This window comes from Balaenoptera ricei, chromosome 21, assembly GCF_028023285.1.
Source record: "Balaenoptera ricei isolate mBalRic1 chromosome 21, mBalRic1.hap2, whole genome shotgun sequence".
Classification (NCBI taxonomy): Eukaryota; Metazoa; Chordata; class Mammalia; order Artiodactyla; family Balaenopteridae; genus Balaenoptera; species Balaenoptera ricei.
This window is the reverse complement of record NC_082659.1, coordinates 28,470,300-28,490,731: the sequence shown is the minus strand read 5'-3', so window position 1 is coordinate 28,490,731 and position 20,432 is coordinate 28,470,300. Positions and strand designations below refer to the sequence as shown.

General features: G+C 40.7%; 1 protein-coding gene across 4 annotated transcripts in view; it reads right to left on the bottom strand.

Moving 5' to 3' along the window:
* The window catches only part of UNC5D (unc-5 netrin receptor D), a 608,576-nt gene that overhangs the window by 17,308 nt on the left and 570,836 nt on the right, over positions 1–20,432 (bottom strand). For all 4 annotated transcript variants that reach the window (XM_059909243.1, XM_059909244.1, XM_059909245.1 and 1 more), the window contains 2 exons: positions 17,400–17,549; positions 10,394–10,558 (listed from right to left, as the gene is read on the bottom strand). In XM_059909243.1, coding sequence (XP_059765226.1) covers positions 10,394–10,558; positions 17,400–17,549 — 315 coding nt within the window. The remainder of the gene's footprint in view (positions 1–10,393; positions 10,559–17,399; positions 17,550–20,432) is intronic.

Here is a 20,432-nt window from a genome sequence, read left to right as displayed (position 1 = left end):
CTTTCTGACTTACTTCACTCTGTATGACAGTCTCTAGGTCCATCCACCTCACTACAAATAACTCAATTTTGTTCCTTTTTATGGCTGAGTAATATTCCATTGTATATTTGTACCACATCTTCTTTATCCATTCGTCTGTCGATGGGCATTTAGGTTGCTCCCATGACCTGGCTATTGTAAATAGTGCTGCAATGAACACTGGGGTGCATGTGTCTTTTTGAATTATGGTTTTCACTGAGTATATGCCCAGTAGTGGGATTGCTGAGTCATATGGTAATTCTCTTTTTAGTTTTTTAAGGAACCTCCATACTGTTCTCCATAGTGGCTGTCTCAATTTACATTCCCACCAACAGTGCAAGAAGGTTCCCTTTTCTCCACACCCTCTCCAGCATTTGTTGTTTGTAGATTTTCTGATGATGCCCATTCTAACTGGTGTGAGATGATACCTCATTGTAGTTTTGATATGCATTTCTCTAATGATTAGTGATGTTGAGCAGCTTTTCATGTGCCTCTTGGTCATCTCTATGTCTTCTTTGGAGAAATGTCTATTTAGGTCTTCTGCCCATTTTTAGATTGGGTTGTTTGTTTTTTTAATATTGAGCTGCATGAGCTGTTTATATATTTTGGAGATTAATCCTTTGATTCATTTGCAAATATTTTCTCCCATTCTGAGGGTTGTCTTCTCATTTTGTTTATAGTTTCCTTGGCTGTGCAAAAGCTTTTAAGTTTCATTAGGTCCCATTTGGTTATTTTTGTTTTTATTTCCATTACTCTAGGAGGTGGGTCAAAAAAGATCTTGCTGTGATTTATGTCAAAGAGTTTTCTTCCTATGTTTTCCTCTAAGGGTTTTATAGTGTCTGGTCTTACATATAGGTCTTTAATCCATTTTGAGTTTACTTTTGTGTATGGTGTTAGAGAGTGTTCTAATTTCTTTCTCTTACATGTAGCTGTCCAGTTTTCCCAGCACCACTTATTGAAGAGACTGTCTTTTCTCCACTGTATATCCTTGCCTCCTTTGTCATAAATTAGTTAACCATAGGTGCGTGGGTTTATCTCTGGACTTTCTATCCTGTTCCATTGATCTATGTCTCTGTTTTTGTGCCAGTACCATATTGTCTTGATTACTGTAGCTTTGTCATATAATCTGAAGTCAGGGAGTCTGATTCCTCCAGCTCCATTTATTTCCCTCAAGACTGCTTTGGCTATTCAGGGTCTTTTGTGTCTCCATACAAATTTTAAGATTTTTTGTTCTAGTTCTGTAAAAAATGCCACTGGTAATTTGATAGGGATTGCATTGAATCTGTAGATTGCTTTTGGGAGTATAGTCATTTCACAATATTGATTCTTCCAATCCAAGAACATGGTATATCTCTCCATCTATTTGTGCCATCTTTGATTTCTTTCATCAGTGTCTTATAGTTTTCTGAGTACAGTCTTTTACCTCCTTAGGTAGGTTTATTCCTAGGTATTTTACTTTTTTGTTGCAGTGGTGAATGGGATCGTTTCCTTAATTTCTCTTTCTGATCTTTCGTTGTTAGTGTATAGAAATGCAAGAGATATCTGTGCATTAATTTTGTATCCTGCAACTTTATCAAATTCATTGATTAGCTATAGTAGTTTTCTGATGGCATCTTTAGGATTCTCTATGTATAGTATCATGTCATCTGCAAACAGTGACAGTTTTACTTCTTCTTTTCCGATTTGTATTCCTTTTATTTCTTTTTCTCCTCTGATTGCCACGGCTAGGACTTCAAAAGCTACGTTGAATAATAGTGGTGAGAGTGGACATCCTTGTCTTGTTCCTGATCTTAAAGGAAATGCTTTCAGTTTTTCACCATTGAGAATGATGTTTGCTGTGGGTTTGTTGTATATGGCCTCTATTATGTTGAGGTAGGTTCCCTCTATGCTCACTTTCTGGAGCGTTTTTATCATAAATGGGTGCTGAATTTTGTCAAAAGCTTTTTCTGCATCTATTGAGATGATCATATGGTTTTTATTCTTCAGTTTGTTAATATGGTGTATCACATTGATTGATTTGCATATATTGAAGAATCTTTGCATCCCTGGGGTAAATCCCACTTGATCGTGATGTATGATCCTTTTAATGTGTGATTGGATTCTGTTTGCTAGTATTTTCTCGAGGATTTTTGAATCTATACGCATCAGTGATATTGGCCTGTAATTTTCTTTTATTGTAGTATCTCTGTCTGGCTTTGGTATCTGGGTTATGGTGGCATCATAGAATGAGTTTGGGAGTGTTCCTTCCTCTGCAATTTTTTGGAAGAGTTTGAGAAGGATGGGTGTTAGCGCTTCTCTAAACGTTTGATAGAATTCACCTGTGAAGCCATCTGGTCTTGGACTTTTGTTTGTTGGAAGATTTTTAATCACAGTTTCAATTTCATTACTTGTGATTGGTCTGTTCATATTTTCTATTTCTTCCTGGTTCAGTCTTGGAAGGTTATACCTTTCTAAGAATTTGTCCATTTCTTCCAGGTTGTCCATTTTATTGGCATAGAGTTGCTTATAGTAGTGTCTTATGATTCTTTGTATTTCTGAGGTGTCTGTTGTAACTTCTCCTTTTTCATTTTTAATATTATTGATTTGAGTCCTCTCCCTCTTTTTCTTGATGAGTCTGGCTAATCGTTTGCCAATTTTGTTTATCTTCTCAAGGAACAAGGCTCTAGTTTTATTGACCTTTGCTATTGCTTTCTTTGTTTCTATTTCATTTATTTCTGCTCTGATCTTTATGATTTCTTTCCTCCTACTAACTTTGGGTTTTGCTTGTTCTTCTTTCTCTAGTTCCTTTAGGTGTAAGGTTAGATTGTTTGAGATTTTTCTTGTTTCTTGAGGTAGGATTGTAGTGCTATAAAGTTCCCTGTTAGAACTGCTTTTGCTGCATCCCAATGAAAACGTGTTTTCATTGTCATTTGTCTCTAGGTGTTTTTTTATTTCCTCTTTGATTTCTTCAGTGATCTCTTGGTTATTTAGTAACGTATTGTTTAACCTCCATGTGTTTGTGTTTTTTATAGTTTTTTGCTGTAATTGATTTCTAATCTCATAGCATTGTGGTCAGAAAAATGCCTGATATGATTTCAATTTTCTTAAATTTACTGAGGCTTGCTTTGTGAGCCAAGATGTGATCTACCCTGGAGAATGTTCTGTGTTCACTAGAGAAGAAAGTGTAATCTGCTGTTTTTGGATGGAATGTCCTATAAATATCAATTAAATCTATCTGATTTATTGTGTCATTTAAAGCTTGTGGTTCCTTATGAATTTTCTGTCTGCATGATCTGTCCATTGGTGTAAGTGAGGTCTTAATGTCCCCCACTATTACTGTGTTACTGTCAATTTCCTCTTTTATAGCTGTTAGCAGCTGCCTTATGTATTGATGTGCTCCTATGTTGGGTGCATATATATTTATAATTGTTATATCTTCTTCTTGGATTGACCTCTTGATCATTATGTAGTGTCCTTCCTTGTCTCTTGTAACATTCTTTATTTTAAAGTCTATTTTATCTGAGTATTGCTACTCCAGCTTTCTTTTGATTTCCATTTGCATGGAATATCTTTTTTCCATCCCCTCACTTTCAGTCTGTATGTGTCCCTAGGTCTGAAGTGGGTCTCTTGTAGACAGCATATATATGGGTCTTGTTCTTGTATCCATTCAGTGAGCCTGTGTGCTTTGGTTGGAGCATTTAATCCATTTACATTTAAGGTAATTATCGATATGTATGTTCCTATTACCATATTCTGAATTGTTTTGCGTTTGTTTTTGTAGGTGCTTTTCTTCTCTTGTGTTTCCCACTTAGAGAAGTTCCTTTAGCATTTGTTGTAGAGCTGGTTTGGTGGTGCTGAATTCTCTTAGCTTTTGGTTGTCTGTAAAGCTTTTGATTTCTCCATCGAATCTGAATGAGATCCTTTCTGGGTAGAGTAATCTTGGTTGTAGGTTCTTCCCTTTCATCACTTTAAATATATCATGCCACTCCCTTCTGGCTTGTAGAGTTTCTGCTGAGAAATCAGCTGTTAATCTTACTGGAGTTCCCTTGTATGTTGTCATTTTTCCCTTGTTTCAATAATTTTTCTTTGTCTTTAATTTTTGCCACTTTGATTACTGTGTGTCTCGGCGTGTTTCTCCTTGGGTTTATCCTGCCTGGGACTCTCTGCGCTTCCTGGACTTGGGTGGCTATTTCCTTTCCCATGTTAGGGAAATTTTTGACTATAATCTCTTTAAGTATTTTCTCGGGTCCTTTCTCTCTCTCTCCTCATTCTGGGACCCCTATAATGCGAATGTTGGCAGGTTTAATGTTGTCTCAGAGGTCTCTTAGGCTGTCTTCATTTCTTTTCATTCTTTTTTCTTTATTTTGTTCCATGGCAGTGAATTCCACCATTCTGTCTTCTAGGTCATTTATCCATTCTTCTGCCTCAGTTATTCTCCTATTGATTCCTTCTAGTGTATTTTCCATTTCAGTTATTGTATTGTTCATCTGTTTGTTTGTTCTTTAATTCTTCTAGATCTTTGTTAAACATTTCTTGCATCTTCTTGATCTTTGCCTCCTTTCTTTTTCCGAGGTCCTGGATCATCTTCACTATCATTATTCTGAATTCTTTTTCTGGAAGGTTGCCTAGTCTTTTTCTGGAAGGTTGCCTATCTCCACTTCATTTAATTGTTTTTCTGGGGTTTTACTTTGTTCCTTCATCTGGTACATAGTCCTCTGTTTTCATTTTGTCTGTCTTTCTGTGAATGTGGTTTTTGTTCCATAGGCTGCAGGATTGTAGTTCTTCTTGCTTCTGCTGTCTGCCCTCTGGTGGATGAGGCTATCTAAGAGGCTTGTGCAAGCTTCCTGATGGGAGGGACTGGTGGTGGGTAGAGCTGGGTGTTGTTCTGGTGGCCAGAGCTCAGTAAAAGTTTAATCCGTTTGTCTGCTGTTGGGTGGGGCTGGGTTCCCTCCCTGTTGGTTGTTTGGCCTGAGGCAACCCAGCACTGGAGACTACAGGCTCTTTGGTGGGGCTAATGGCAGGCTCTGGGAGGGCTCATGCTAAGGAGTACTTCCCACAACTTGTGCTGCCAGTGTCCTTGTCCCCGTGGTGAGCCACAGCCACCCCCCACCTCTGCAGGAGACCCTCCAACACTAGCAGGTAGGTCTGGTTCAGTGTCCTATGGGGTCACTGCTCCTTCCCCTGGGTCCTGATGTGCACACTACTTTGTGTGTGCCCTCCAAGAGTGCAGTCTGTGTTTCCCCCAGTCCTGTCGAAGTCCTACAATCAAATCCCTCTAGACTTCCAAGTCTGATTCTCTAGGAATTCCTCCTTCTGTTACCAGACCCCCAGGTTGGGAAGCCTGACATGGGGCTCAGAACCTTCACTCCAGTGGGTGGACCTCTGTGGTATAAGTGTTCTCCAGTTTGTGAGTCACCCACCCAGTGGTTATGGGATTTGATTTTATTGTGATTACGCCCCTCCTACCATCTCATTGCAGCTTCTCCTTTGTCTTTGGATGTGAGGTATTTTTTTTGGTGAGTTCCAGTGTCTTCCTGTTGATGATTGTTCAGCAGTTAGTTGTGAATCCAGTGCTCTCACAAGAGGGAGTGAGCGCCTGTCTGTCTACCCCGCCATCTTGAACCAATGAGCCCAGTGCTTTTCTGATATATAAGATGTTCATAAAATAAACCACCTCAGGCTTCTCACTGCATAAAATAGGTTACAAGATACATCATTTTTTATCATGGTATGTAAAATTTCTTCTAGCCTTTAAAAATACAAATCAAGTAGGAATCATTTCTTTAAAAATTTCCTGATTTAAGGCATGGTAATGTCCTTAAAAAGAATAGTAAAAAACCATTGAGAGAGAGAATAAAAGGAATTCTGTACAGGATAACATGGTAATGGTCATTGTAAAATGGCACTAAAGGGTGTTAACATGTGAAAAGGTGGCTTGCCAGTGAAACTGAAAACACAGTGTATCCACGTGAAAAGACGGCAATAGACACAGACAGATGCCCTCATGGCATCTATGATTTGACCAACTCGACCAAGCTCTGTCTTTCCTGTTAAATGGACAGAGTGGTACGATTTAAAGGTGAATAAAGTATTACATGAGACTGACTTGTAAAAATATGTATTTTTTCTACTTACTACACTTTAATAAATGGGCTCCCATGTCCCTTGTAAAGTTTCCAAATTTAAATATTTCCCCATGTGTAAGGATGACACTTCATATAAAATTTATGATACGTTCTAAAAGACATCTGGGCCGAGTAATAAGAATCCAGCGGATGCATCACATCTTCTGTTTAAATTAAATATGCAGAGGAACAGTAGATTTTCATGCTCTGAACATAGGAGATAAGGTGCTGCTACCTGGTTAATGTGGGAGCTGTAAATCAGTGAGGAATTCCAAGTATTCTGTCTACTTTGTAACAGACACATCATCCCCCAACTTCTACCACTTTTAGAAGAAAGATAAGAGAATTTCTTGAATGGAAAATTTTAACATGCAAGATTCCCATTATAAGTTGTTTCTACCAAAAGATAGATTCTTTAATAATATTACATTAATAAGGAAGGAGGAAATAAATGACTTGGGGATTCTTCCCTTCTGCTCAATATTAGCAAACTTACTTTGCTTTAGTCCACAATACTGTTGCTTTATAGAGTATCAATTGGCTATCATCATTAGGAGACCAACCTGCTTCCAAAGATTGACACAATAATGGCTACTCTAAAGAACAGAAAAGATATATTACCTTGACCACTGAAATAATTTTTAAATTTGAGAATGATATGAATGGTTATTTGGAAAACCATTTAGATATGAGGCATGAAGGAATATGATGGATGTGGAGCTGAACATAAAGAACCAAATGCCTTCAATGAGGATGCTCACTGCATTAATTAATTTAAAATCAATGTTTTGTATTTTATATATATATATATATATATATATATACACACACACATACACACACACACACACACACACACACACACACACATATATTTTACCTCTCATGGTTCCATTGCTAAAATCTCGAAATATAGTGAGACTAAGGCAATCCATTTTAAAGTAAGGTAGGAAGGGGGAGCTGTGAGCCCAGATATGTGAGGATTTTTTTTTTTTGGTGGGTGAGATATTAAAATACATATTTCAAAGATATCTATTGAAAGTTTCAAAAATTTTAGTTCTTATTATTAAACAATGACACTTTATTACTAACTTATTAAAACCACCTAAAGCAGAATCTTTCAGCGTAGTGGCCATGAAGTATGATGATCTTTAATAACTGATCTGTTATTCTTGACTCAGTGATTGATATAGACCCATGTCTTGAATATATCCTGCCTCCTCTCTCCAGGTATTCCCACTTTCTCAGAGCTTTATGTATCTTCAGTTTTCTCGAACTGTCCACCATAAAAACCAAGTCAGTTTTAGGGAGAAGAAGATGGTTTTTATCACCAGATATAGGCTTTTCCCAGGAATGAAACAATCCCAGGGTTGGAAGGGCCTTGAGTGATCATTCAATCAAGACATCCTTTTGCAGGCAGATCTACATGTAGGAAATAGATTCTATTTGTGAAGATGTATAGAATGAACACTTATTCTAGCCCAACACACAAAAGGTACATCTCATCCTTCTGCAGTCTTGAGGAAAGAACTTCCCAATTTTCATCTACTTTTAGACTCAAAGGCAAAATTGCTGATGCTGTGATGTTTGTCACTTGTGCCTAAGCCCCCAAAGAGAGGGCTTATATTATGGACAAGGCCCATGGTTAGGACGAATAAATTAAACCTCCTCGGTTGAGTTCCTGGAGTGGTACTGAATATTAATCCAGACTTTGGTCTTAAAGTTTAGTATCTCAGCTGGGAACTCTGGCTACCCATCTTATTAGCTGTATGATCTTGGATAAGACGGTTGACTTCCTGGAGACTGTTACATCATGTAAAATTGTGATGATATAATACTAATCCACAGAGCTGTGATGGTTATATGTGAAAGCACATGAAGTGGTACCTGAAACATAGTGGCTTTCGAAAGTTATTAATTTTCCTCTGACGTAGAAAATGATGGCCAATGAGATTTGCCTAAGAAATAGAGTTTGGTACAAAGAAATGGGGATGCACTGGGCCAAATTTCAGCAGGGACACTTAAAACAATTAATTAAATGATCCTTACAGGATCAAACAAGTTAATAAAGCTTCCAAAATGCAGCAGCCTACAACTTAGATTACTGTAGTCCACCACTGAATGTCTAAATATTATTCTGCCTCCATCTACCAAGAGGTACTGTGATGTCATGTTCTTTAAGGCTTTCCAAAGTGATCGTAAACTTTGTTAAGCATTAGAAAAGGAACTGGAGAGTAAAGAAGGTTATGTTTATTAGCCCATTTTCTTTTCTTTTAATTAATTAATTAATTTATTTTTGGCTGTGTTGGGTCTTCATTGCTGCGCGCAGGCTTTCTCTAGTTGTGGTGAGCAGACTTCTCGTTTTGGTGGCTTCTTGTTGCGGAGCACGGGCTCTAGGTGCGCGGGCTTCAGTAGTTGTGGCTTGTGGGCTCTAGAGCACAGGCTTAGTAGTTGTGGCGCACGGGCTTAGTTGCTCCGCAGCATGTGGGATCTTCCCAGACCAGGGCTCGAACCCATGTCCCCTGCATTGGCAGGCAGATTCTTAACCACTGTGCCACCAGGGCAGCCCCTATTAGCTCATTTTCTTTCCATGCACTTCAAGGGTTTATTAAGCAAGGAGCAAAGGTGCCAGGATGTGTCAACCTTATCACATTCCTTTCACACAAATATCCTGTAATAGCTGAAATTGATCCTCAATATCTGGGTGCCTTAGAAAGTAAAAACCTTTTAAACCTGGAATTCTTTTGTCGACCTGTTGACAGGTATTTAGGGCAATTTTCAACAGAGGCATCTTATGTCCTGCCTTTTCACTCTTTCTTCTGAAGTGCAGCTCTTCTTAGATTTTCTTTTTTGTTTTAATTTTAAAACTCCCATACGATTTGTATTTTACTTTGAAATAAATTGTCTTAAATATGCCATGACTGTTCAAGAAAGAGACTCTAAAAATATCTTGCCTGAGGTTTCTGGATCTACCTTTCCTATCAGAACTATGTTAGCACATAATGCTAATTGGCAATAACAAATGCAAATATGCTAGAAACATGTCAGTTAAGACAGCTATCAATTTTGAGGCACACTTCTTTGGAAAGCCATCCGCACTTTAGAGAAAACTATTTGGGGAATTAGCCGCACTCATTTTGCATAAACAGTGAACCGCAATGAGAAAGGAGGGAAGTGATAATGCTTGTAGGCTACAAGTTTTGAGAAAAAACCGCACCTGAAATTGAGTTGTACAGATACAAAATGCATTAAACCTTCTGCTGAGCTTATATATTACTTATATATGTATACGTGAATATGTATGTGTGCGTATGTATGTATATGTATATATACACATACATGTTCTAAGGTGAACAATCCAGTATGTGTGTTTTTCTAAACTAGCCAGGGATTACATTGGAATTGCTAAACAACGCGTTACCAGCTCCCCTGATTCTCGCCTCCCCTACTCTCTCCCTCTACCCTCAAATAACCATTCAGGAGGGAATGCCATTGTCTACTTGATAAGCTCAAGTCCAGAGCCATGGAGTCATTCAGTGGTTTAGGGCCAATCCAAAGCCATGGCATTTCAGGTGTCTTTTTGCAAAAGTTCCCAAGTGAATTCTCCTCTGACTCCCATTCTAACTCTGCCCTTCAGTTATATGACCTTGGAGGAAGTCCTATCTCTTTTTGCTCTGCTATGTCCTTACTGTGTAGAACGAGATTATTATCTACTCTATCTTATATTATTGTATTGATGAAATCTAGGCTTAATGGAAATAAGGATGTGTAGAAACCCTGATCCTGGGGGGTAAGAGAAATTGTAAGACAATCAGGAACCAAGGCCTTGAAAATGAAATAACACAGATTGGGCAACTGACTTCTGAACAACTAGTCAGAACCGGCAGAAAAGCAGCCCACTGGTGACCTTGTGTCTTCTTAGGGTATGTGTCTCAGTTCAATAATGAATCTCAGCTGATATTCCATGTCTGCCATGAACTGTTAGATTGATTGTGGTTTTGTGTGTAAAAAGCCCTGGACAAATTCCTTCCCCAAAGGTCCCTCCACAGAGCCTATGCTCTGACGGGTTGCGTTTCCCTGCCCCAGTGGGCAGCTCAGTTCCATCCTCAGCCTGAGGGGAAGTTAATTTTCCCTTATCAGTAATGAGGATTCAAAGAGTGAGTGCCTTTCGAAGCTCTTTCATGCTATATGTGTAGCACAACTGAGACAGGTATACAGTCCTTAACGTCCTTTAGAAACGGGGTCAGATGACCTGTAGACCAAGGACTCACCTCGAGGATTGACGTCTGCACTTGGAGGATCTGTTCATGGCCTTTGAGCTGCCGGATGCAGATTTTGCAGGACAGCTGGGTGGTGGTGGGCGTGTAGCGTTCCAGGGAGAAGGCACAGTGCAGGGGCTGCCGGTTACCGCACCACACGCGGGAGAATGGGACTTCCTGTGGGGGAGACGGGGGGGCGGGGGGAGAAGAGGGCTATGGTGTGCAGAGCCCGGCTGAGGTGAGCAGAGAGCAGGAGGGACCTAATCACAATAATTAGGGTGATGATGATGACGGTGATGGCAGGAGAGGTAATTGCCTAAGCGACTCTGGCGGAACTGTTGTAGAAATAATGTTCCAGCATATGCCAAGCAGCACAAAAGTAATTAACGTCAATTCCAATTGATAACATTTGAATTCCAAAACCACACTGCAAGAGCTCAGCTTTCACTTGGTGACTCACACAGTTAGAAAGAATACCATCAAAAGTTAATCGTCGTGTCTTTCCATGACAGAAATATTCTAAAAGACTCCTATGGGTAGACTCCTAGGATTAGATGCCTACTCCATCCTTCTACCTAAGCCCGGGGTAGGATGATATCTTCTCACTTAAATGAAAATTATGCTGAAGAACTGACTGGCCAGAACTTATGCCCATACCACAAACTCATGCCAAATTGTATAAACATAATGTTGCTAAATGTATCCAGCATAAAAATTATACCTACTGCAGAATCATACACACACGCCCCAGAGAGAGACACACAAACACAACAGGCTACCCCAGAACAGTCTAGTTTGCCAACTCCTCATTCATTCAATTCATCCATTCTCAGTTACGTGTACAATGCCTACTAATAACCAGACACTGTACTAGATAAACAAGAAAAGAACAGTAAGAATTGAGGTCTGGTCCCCACTTTCAAGGGCCTTATAGACAATTGAGTGGCAAAAGCAATTTTCACTAAATGAGGGGGGAAATTATAAAATCTATACACATTCCCCTTTCCCCCATGACCAGCTGGTGCTTGCCACCAATTGGCTCAGGCACGTGGCTTTACACTAATGTGAAGTAGAGGTCAGTCACTGGTAATCTTCCATCTACTAAAATGTCTTTCATTCCTACTCAGATCAGGCTGTGGTCCTTGGCAATGACCTCCTATTTCCAGCCTATAGTAATCTTCATTCTCCCTTCTTTCTCTTTTCTGCATCCCATTCATTTGCTCTTTCACCTGTTGCTACAAATACAATTTCCCCCAATACTGATGCTGAAAGGCAGCAAAAGACGTATCAAGTCTGGAAGTCTGAGTCTCTGAAGTGTGACTGGTGATGGACTCAGCAGGTGTTTTAAGACCAAAGGCCATGATGAGAATTCAATCTACCTACTTTGAGGAACTATGAGTTACCTCGTTCTCCCTGAGCTCCAATCTGTACACTTGTTGGTTTCCTCATTTTCTCTATAGGAAGTCTCACAGACCCTGATTTTGGATACTTGCTGGGGTGGGGGGGACCAGCAGGGAGGGATGGAGTTTAGATTGTTGCAGACTTGAGTACAAGAGAGCCAGCTTTAGGGATTACGAAGGAACGAACTCACGCGTTAACCCCTACCACACATCCCAGCAAGGGATGTAAGGGTGTCGTGTTTTTGTTTTGCTTGTTCTGAAACCTGAACCAAGGGAAAGGCAGTGGATCTTTGTCTCAAGAAGTAGAGACAAGGACTCAGAGAAGGTCTGTATGTTGACACTGCAGACTTTCATTGACTTTATCCCTGTGCAGAATGTGGGCTGTTCGGAGGCAACTCTCTCTCCACCATCCTCAGTTCTCCCCTACGTGGCAGGGGCTGGAAGCCTGAAAACTACATTTCACAGCTCTCTCCAGCAGGGAGTTCACATGTCCATTCTGCCAGTGAGAAGTACTTGTTTTAAACTTGGAAGGAAGAGAAGGAGCGGAAGCCTCGTCCTCGCTGCTCCTCTGACAGCAGCGAGCAAACCCAGAGGCTTCAGCTGACAGCACGTGTGAGGTTTGCAGGGGCTTCTGAGAACCATCTGCTTCAGGGCTGTTGTGTTTTCCTGAACTCACCAAACTTGCCGGTTTCCTTATATCGCTAGTGGCTTTCTCTGACTTTGGCTCTCCTAGGCTTTCCAAAGGCGTTATAAACACATAAATCCTTTGATTACATTTCCCCTGGATTGAAATATCTTTTCTTGACCCAAACCATTCTCTAATGAAACATCAGTGACTTAGAAGAAGTTCTCTTAGAAACTAAGATGAGCTGGGCGGCGCTGGAAGGTTCACTATAGTGGGTTCCACAGAGAGGCTCTCATCCAGGGGAAACTCAGGGAGAAGCATGAAGCTAATGGTCACTAAGGAAGCATGTGGCTGCAGCACCGCTTGCTTATGTCACCAGCAGGACAGCACAGGTCCAACCCACGTTCTTCCTAAACTGAGAGTTTTTCTTATGAGCTCTTCCCTTTCCCTCCTAGCAGCAGAAGGCACTTCAGATCGGTGTGGCCTCCCAGCAACCTTTAGAGGAAGTCATTCCCTAAAACACTCAAAAATGACTTTTCACCTGCACCAAATCCTATACCAGATAAAACAGTAATAATACGTATTTACAAGGTCTGCCGTTTCTCCTTATTGTGTAACCCGACTCTTTTCACGCTGCTCCGTGGTTTAGTAAACCACGGGTAACTCTCACTTCATATCTCAGCCTCCAGCTCTTGTGTCTCTGTCTCCTGAACTCTTCAAAACCCCATCTGCTCACATACGCCCAATTGTCATTTCTCTGTGGAGAACCCCAACAGCTGCATCTCTGGGTTTTATTTCATTACCATCCATCACTGACATTATACCCCTAATCAGTAGAAACAATTTTAGTTGGCCTTTCCTTTCTCAGACAGGTCTACCTTTTGAAAACGGATTATCACCATCTCTCTCTCATCGTCATTCTCCTCCAATTTTTCTATCTCCACACATAATCTTCTCTGACGTCATCACAGCTAACTGGGAGTAAACTGCTCGGCAACCTTCCTATCTTCAGTCTCTACTACACGAGTTATTGAGGGGGTTGAGGCTTGACTGGGGAGGAAACAGAAAGCAGTTGATTGGTATTCTTTAGGGAAGAGCTTATGGTCTCTCTTTTACCTGTAATCATGAGTTGGGGGGGGCACTGATGTGACCACATCACCTGGGAACTCTGCTTTCATTACATGATTCCTCTGCTTGGGGGACCAGAATGGCCCCAGGATGCCTGCGTGATAAACACAGCCCCCTGGGACTTCCCTGGTGGTCCAGTGGTTAGCGCTCCGCGGTTCTGCTGCAGGGGGGACTAAGATTCCACATGCTGTGTGGCCAACAAAACAAAACAAAACAAACACAGTCCCCTGCCTGGCCTTCAAGGGCTTCTTCCATCCTCTGTCACCTCATCCTCACTCTCTCCAGTCTCAACGTACAAGCCCTCAAACTCACTTTCTTCCCCAAGCCAGTACGTTCTGATAGAGTTACTCTGCACCATCCCCTTCAACAAAAGTAACTATAACAGAGGGCTCCACAGTTCATGGGTGTTTTTGCCTAAATAAGCTAACTAAGGAGGTTTTCGTTTGAAATTTGAGTCATTACAGGGTAATATAAATGTTTGGACTTCAGGGCTCTAGACAGAGCTGAATTCAAGGTCCAGATCTTAAACAAACCTACATTTTTTCTGCAGTAGCTTTGAATCCTTGGTAATGCTTACCTTCCTTAAATTAAAAAAAAAAAAAAGGCACTGACCACTTATTGAAAAGTATCTTCTGTGGTGTCACTTGCTAAATTTTGTATATTTTCTCCTGAGAACACTGGAAAAACCCGCCACAGAGATAATGTTTTCTTGCAGAAAGACGCGAGAATCGGCACACAAAAAAATTCTTCTCTTTTCTCTTTCCATTCTACTGCACACAGTCAAAACATTTAAAAAATCTGATATTAAGACAGTGTCAAAAGAATATTTTTTAATTGTTGACTTGAGTAGCAGCTGCCGGTAGTGCTCAACAAAACATTTAAAAATAATAGAATTAGAAGCACTGTGATTAGTGTGTTTTCAGGGCAATCATTTTTGCTTTCATTTATTCAAAAAAAAAAAAAAAGGCAAAACAAAACACCAAGATGCTCACTGAGCGGAGAGGAATTATGTGGGAAGTAATACAGGAGGACGAAGTGTAGCAAAGTTATGGGGGTTTCAAGAATTCCGGAAATGTTTCCATTTTGAGTCCCATTATAATTAGTTTCCTAGCAGATGGGGACCATGTAAATCATATCCTAGCAGGAGACAGACACTGGGTTCTCCAAGATACATAGCATGCTGTAAGACAGCTGCTTTTATCCTACAGAGGTGACAGCCTGGCTTGGTGTTTTGTAGGATTTAGAAAATAAATTAATATTTTATCGCATACTGTTTATTGCAGCTTCTTCACCCCACAGGCAGCAAGGAATAAAGGCAACGATGATTAAGTAGCTCTCAGGTCCCAGTAACCTACTGAGAGCAGAGTTATTTCCCTCTAAAGGAGGGTTGCTAAGTCTTCCAAGGGGACAATAGCATATCACTAATTGTGGTAGAGTCTTAAGAAAAGGGGGCATAATTAATTGTTTATTTTGGAAGGACTAGTGTTGTGGGCTTCATTTTTTTCTTTGAATCAAGGTTAGTGGGGGCTATGGTAACCAGATCTCCTGAGAACCCACATACCCTCACATACCCTTCCCTTTCACCCATCATACCTGGTTTCATAAGCAATAACGGTTGTAGCCTAGCGTTTTATAAATTGTCATCCTCCACAATCGAAACCAACAAGATTTAAAATCTAGTTGGTCCTAATATGTAGGCTCTCATCACATAGCTCTGGACCCAATCTTGAACTCACATCATTCTAAAAACATCTCTTGGTTGGTGTCTGATAGGGCAACTATTCTATGCACTGGATACCTCCCTGAGAAATTCCACCTTTCCCAGAAGAAAAAAGAAAGGTTTTTTAGGAGAGTAAGCTTTGGGTACCAACTGGAATATATCACTTCCCAGATTCCTGATTTGAAGTTAGAGAAAGGGAGAGAGGAATAAGAAGACGAGAATACCAGAGGTCTTCTACCCACTGACTTGGAAGATGACAGAAGATGACAGGAACATTTACCAGCTGAAGGAGAGACCTATAAATGATGTCAGGAGGAGTGAGGTTTTCTGTCTCCACAATAGTGCTCTGTGAGTTCTCATCCACTAAGCCTTAACAAAAAGCCATTCTCTATTATCCACACCGAGTTTGTCAGCGCACATGATGTTCTCCATGAAGTTCAAGCAGGCTGAACACAAACCCTCCCCAGAGTGTGAGAATCTGATGCCTGGAGCAAACACAGCATGGCCATTAAGACAAGCACAACATGTAGGCATATTGCTAGGGGTTCAGTGATCACAGGAGCAAAGAAATTGGTTCTAAGGGTGGTGAAGAGAAAGGAAGAATAGAGCAGAAAGCCATTTGTGGGGAAGAAAAATGAAGTGGAAATGAAAACTCAGTGGCAAGCCTCCTGGTGCAGAGAAAATTAAATTGTTTCTCAGCCTTCCAAGACTCTTTCAAATTATGCTCAATTACAGAAGGCAAATGCTTATACATGTTCACAACCTCTACGTAATCCAACCCACCCTGGCAGTAAAGCTGGTTGGGTTTTCTTGCTAGCCAGTGCCCTTTGCCTTTGGCTGGCCCTGTTGCATCCTTTGGGGTGGGCAGGCATTAACCCCCACCAAGCCTTTTGTACCTGAGGCTCTCTTTGGAATCCCTGGTGTTGGAATTGTTGTTTAAGTGCCACTGAGAGGTTATGGTTCTTTCATCTGATTTTTTTTTTTTAATCTCCAAGCATTAAACTTAATAGTTACTTTGGACTGAGTCACTTGTACCAGATCCAGTGAAATGATGCCCTTAAATCAATAAAGATTAATACACAGAGGAATTTGCATGACTATCAGGATTTGTTTTAATAATACCCTGAAGTTCAATTTGGACTAGAAACTTTGGATACTGCTTTCTGGGAAACAGAGACACCTAGGTCTAGAACATCATAAATAACACATTTATTCATAGAAAACCTCTCTCCATAAAAAAAAAAAAAAATGGTAAAGTTTTCACAAAAAAAAAAATTGTACAGGGCCCTGAGAGAGATTCTTGTTGCTTTGAATGCGCTAAAATTATACATAGAGGGGGCAATTCCCAAGGTAATGAGAAATCTGAAAAGTAAATATAAAAATATGGCCTTAACCAATTTGAAAATTCTGAATTTTAGAAGTGTAAGGTGTTGGTGGTACAACTTTTTTCTAACTCTCATGGCATGGGCAAGGTTTTTCTCTTTGAGATTTGGCTTATTTCCATTCTGACAAGCCGGTATATCTTGTGCATGGTTTTTAAAAAATGAATGCTGTAAAGATGGAAAGGTTAAAAAACCCAAAGAGGCATTGACATTTCTTTGTTTTTCAATTTGTGATTTCTTCTTCCCATCTTGCTCAATTCATCTGGCAGCAAGCACTTTATATATTCAGGACAAACTCTCTTGTTCCCATCTGGTTGGCCAGAGCGCTCTACAACTCAAAATTATCACCCTTAAAAGGTTTCTCCCTGACATCCAGTTCATTCGTACTTGAACAGGATTAAAACTGTGTCTCATAATGAACTGATCTGAATCAAAACAAACCCACAAACACATCCTGCTCTAAGTTGTTAAATGACCACCTTCAACCTATCCCGAGTGGCGATTTAAGCAGGAGAGAGGAGAAATGTCACATTACCTGACACACAAGCCCCTTTTTCCCCCACGTGTTAGAAACCCATGGATTTATGACAATAGGTTTCATTCCCTGGGTGTAGTGCAAACTGTTACATGTCTGTGACAGTTTTGAAATTAAATCCACAGTTTCAAAGGAGGAGGAAAGTCAAGAGTACCCTCACCAGGGCTTGTGATATGCGTGCTTGGTTAAAGCAAAGCTATTTCTGTCAGAAACCCATTGGGCCAGTACCTGGCATGCAGTGAATGGTTTAATTCTCCAGAGGAATGGGGGGATATCAAGGACAGAGATCTGCAGACTAAAGGTATTCCCTTTGAAATGCAGCAACTTTGGTTCTTCAAGGAGTTGTCCGCCTTGATGCCTTTCATCTGAAACCACTTCCTATAGGGCAAGAAAAAGAAAGAAGCACAACAATGAAGTACCCAATTTCCTCCACGTTTTCCTTCCATAGATACGTATACTCCCTCTCATGTGTCTCCCAGGAATAGCCGAACAGCATGATAAGCGCACTCTACTTTTACTCCCCGCCCCCATCCTTGCAAGGTCAGGGCTAAGGGGCTACAGGCTGCTGAGAACTAAGGATCTGGACACAAAGAAACAATTGTTCTTCATTACTGTATTGTTGAGGCTTTTACACACACTGTGCCTGTCTTTAAAACTGGAAGACCTCCTTTGCCCCAAGCAAACTGTAATACTGTTGAGTTTCCAGAACTGTGTGAATTTCATCCTGGTATCGCCATAATCAAGGGATGTATTTGTACTTAACCTAACACATCATCATATTTCATGAGAAGGGGAGACACAGCCCCTCCTCCACTCCACTCCTCGTCTGGTTCCCTTGTTTGTCACTAACACAGGCATCATCCAATATTTATCCTTTAGCTCAAAATAAATCTTGCAAAGTGCATGTATCATGTTTATTTGTAGTAATGTTCACAGAAGTTATGCCAAAAGGCCAAGAAAAAATAAGTTGTCAAGTCAGTTTCAGCTCAGAAAAAAAATCAGATTCCTGAGATAAATACTCCTTTATCTTTCACTGACAAATCTTTGTAATTATATCTCATACAAACACAATTCACATACATTCTACTAAGCAAACCATTTAACTGGTTCCAAATTTGTGGCGTTTAGAATCATCTCCATAAGACAAGTGAAATAACAGAACAGATATGAACGCTATAAAATGTCAAACTACTGTAGGGGGTGAGGTTTTCAGTGTTAGTGGAGATGAAAGATTTCCCTAAATCCCCATTTAAAAAAATCACCGTTAATTGACTTATAATTTCCTTGCAGAGCTAGGATAAATAGGAAAACTGAAATCCTTTAATGATGTCCTATAATCTTCCCAGAGTCTAAAAAAGGTTGTTAAGAAGCCAGGCAAATAGGTTTATAAATACAATAAAACTTACATTTCAATTATCAGGGAGTGAAAGCAGCTTCAGAAGTTATCTTTCCCATCTCTTGTTTATGTATAGATTAACATTAATGAAAGTGTTTCTAAGAAGCAGCTTTCCAGCTTTTATCCTTCATGTACACACAAACTGTTAAAGGTTGCTAATGTCTCTTCTCAGGACTAAACGATTCCATTCCAGTGTCATTTTCTCCAGCTCTTGGGGTGTGGAAGGGGTGTGTCTTGGGGCTCTGAGTCAGCACTGAACTTGCTGTGATGATGGAAGTGGTCCATACCTGTGCTTTCCAATATGGTATCCACTAGCCAAAGTGGTTAGAGTGAGTAAGGAACTAAGATTTTCATTTTAGTTAATTCAAATGTAGATACGCACACATGGTTGGCAATTACTGTACTGGACAGGGCAGTGCTAGATAATTCATTACCTTGTGGGTCTAAGCGTTGGACATAATAACACAGTGGCCAGTGTCTAGTGAGGGCTGCAAGCAGTGGAAGGAAAGAGGCAGGGTGGGAGGAAAGGGAGTTAATGCCAGACGCTGACTTTAGGTCTTTACAGATGCTGGTCTGTTCCCTCTTTTGAGATTTAATGAATGTCCAGTGGAGCAATGCTTGAGCTGGGCACTGGGTAGACAGAAATGAAACACCAAGGAGCTCACAGTCTAGACAGAGGGTCAGAACAGCAAGCATATGAGTATAATATAGCATCTAACTATTACAAATATGTATATTCCCAAAGGTTAAGGCAAGACAGAGGGTGCCTAACCCAGATGGGCAGAGAGGCCAGGAAATGAATTGGGAAATTAATAGAGGAAGTGATATTTGAACTGAGCCTGGAAGTAAATATAGGGGCTACTCATGGGAAAGGGGAGGGAGAGTGCATTCCAGACACCGAATGGGCTCTGCACAAAGGCACGGAGGCCAGACAGAGCTGGGATAGAAGGTTAGGGTGGAAAGTGTATGGCTGGAGGTGATGAATATTATAGGGCAGGGGCCAATCACGAATTCTGCCTTACCATGCTAGGCACTTGTATTTTTGTTTAGAGTAATGTTGTTCGGGTTTAAAGGGGTATGAGAATTTTCTGAGGGTTATATATACTCAAGAGGGCACTCATCTTGTAAACCAAAAATGGAAGCACAGCCTTCTAATCACATTTCTGCATGGTCTTGGGCAAGTCACTTAATCTTTAGGCTTCAGTTCTTTACTTGGGTTTATTCACAGCCAAGCAAAATCATTAGCATGGTAATATACTAACTTCTTTTTGCCATTCAAGGTTAGAAACAGGGACAAATAAGAAATTTGCTTATTCAAACCATATTAAAGCCATGGAATAACAACAGTTGACTTGTCAAAGTATATTTGACTGTGGGCTTCCCTGGTGGCGCAGTGGTTGGGAGTCTGCCTGCCAAGGCAGGGGACATGGGTTCGAGCCCTGGTCCGGGAAGATCCCACATGCCGCGGAGCAATTAAGCCCGTGAGCCACAACTACCGAGCCTGCGCTCTAGAGCCCGCGAGCCACAACTACTGAAGCTTGCGTGCCTAGAGCCCGTGCTCGGCAACAAGAGAGGCCACCGCAATGAGAGGCCCATGCACTGCAACGCAGAGTAGCCCCCGCTCACTGCAACTAGAGAAAGCCCGTGTGCAGCGACGAAGACCCAATGCAGCCAAAAATAAATAAATAAAATAAATAAATTTATATTTAAAAAAAAAAAAAGTATATTTGACTGGGTAGGCTCTCTAAAGTGTATCCCTGTTCTTTAAATCTGACTTGCCTGAAAGTACAGCGAAATAAACCGAGGTCAGGCGATGAAGTGACTTGTTCAAGGCCATGAATTACTTGGCGTAGAGCTAGTCTATT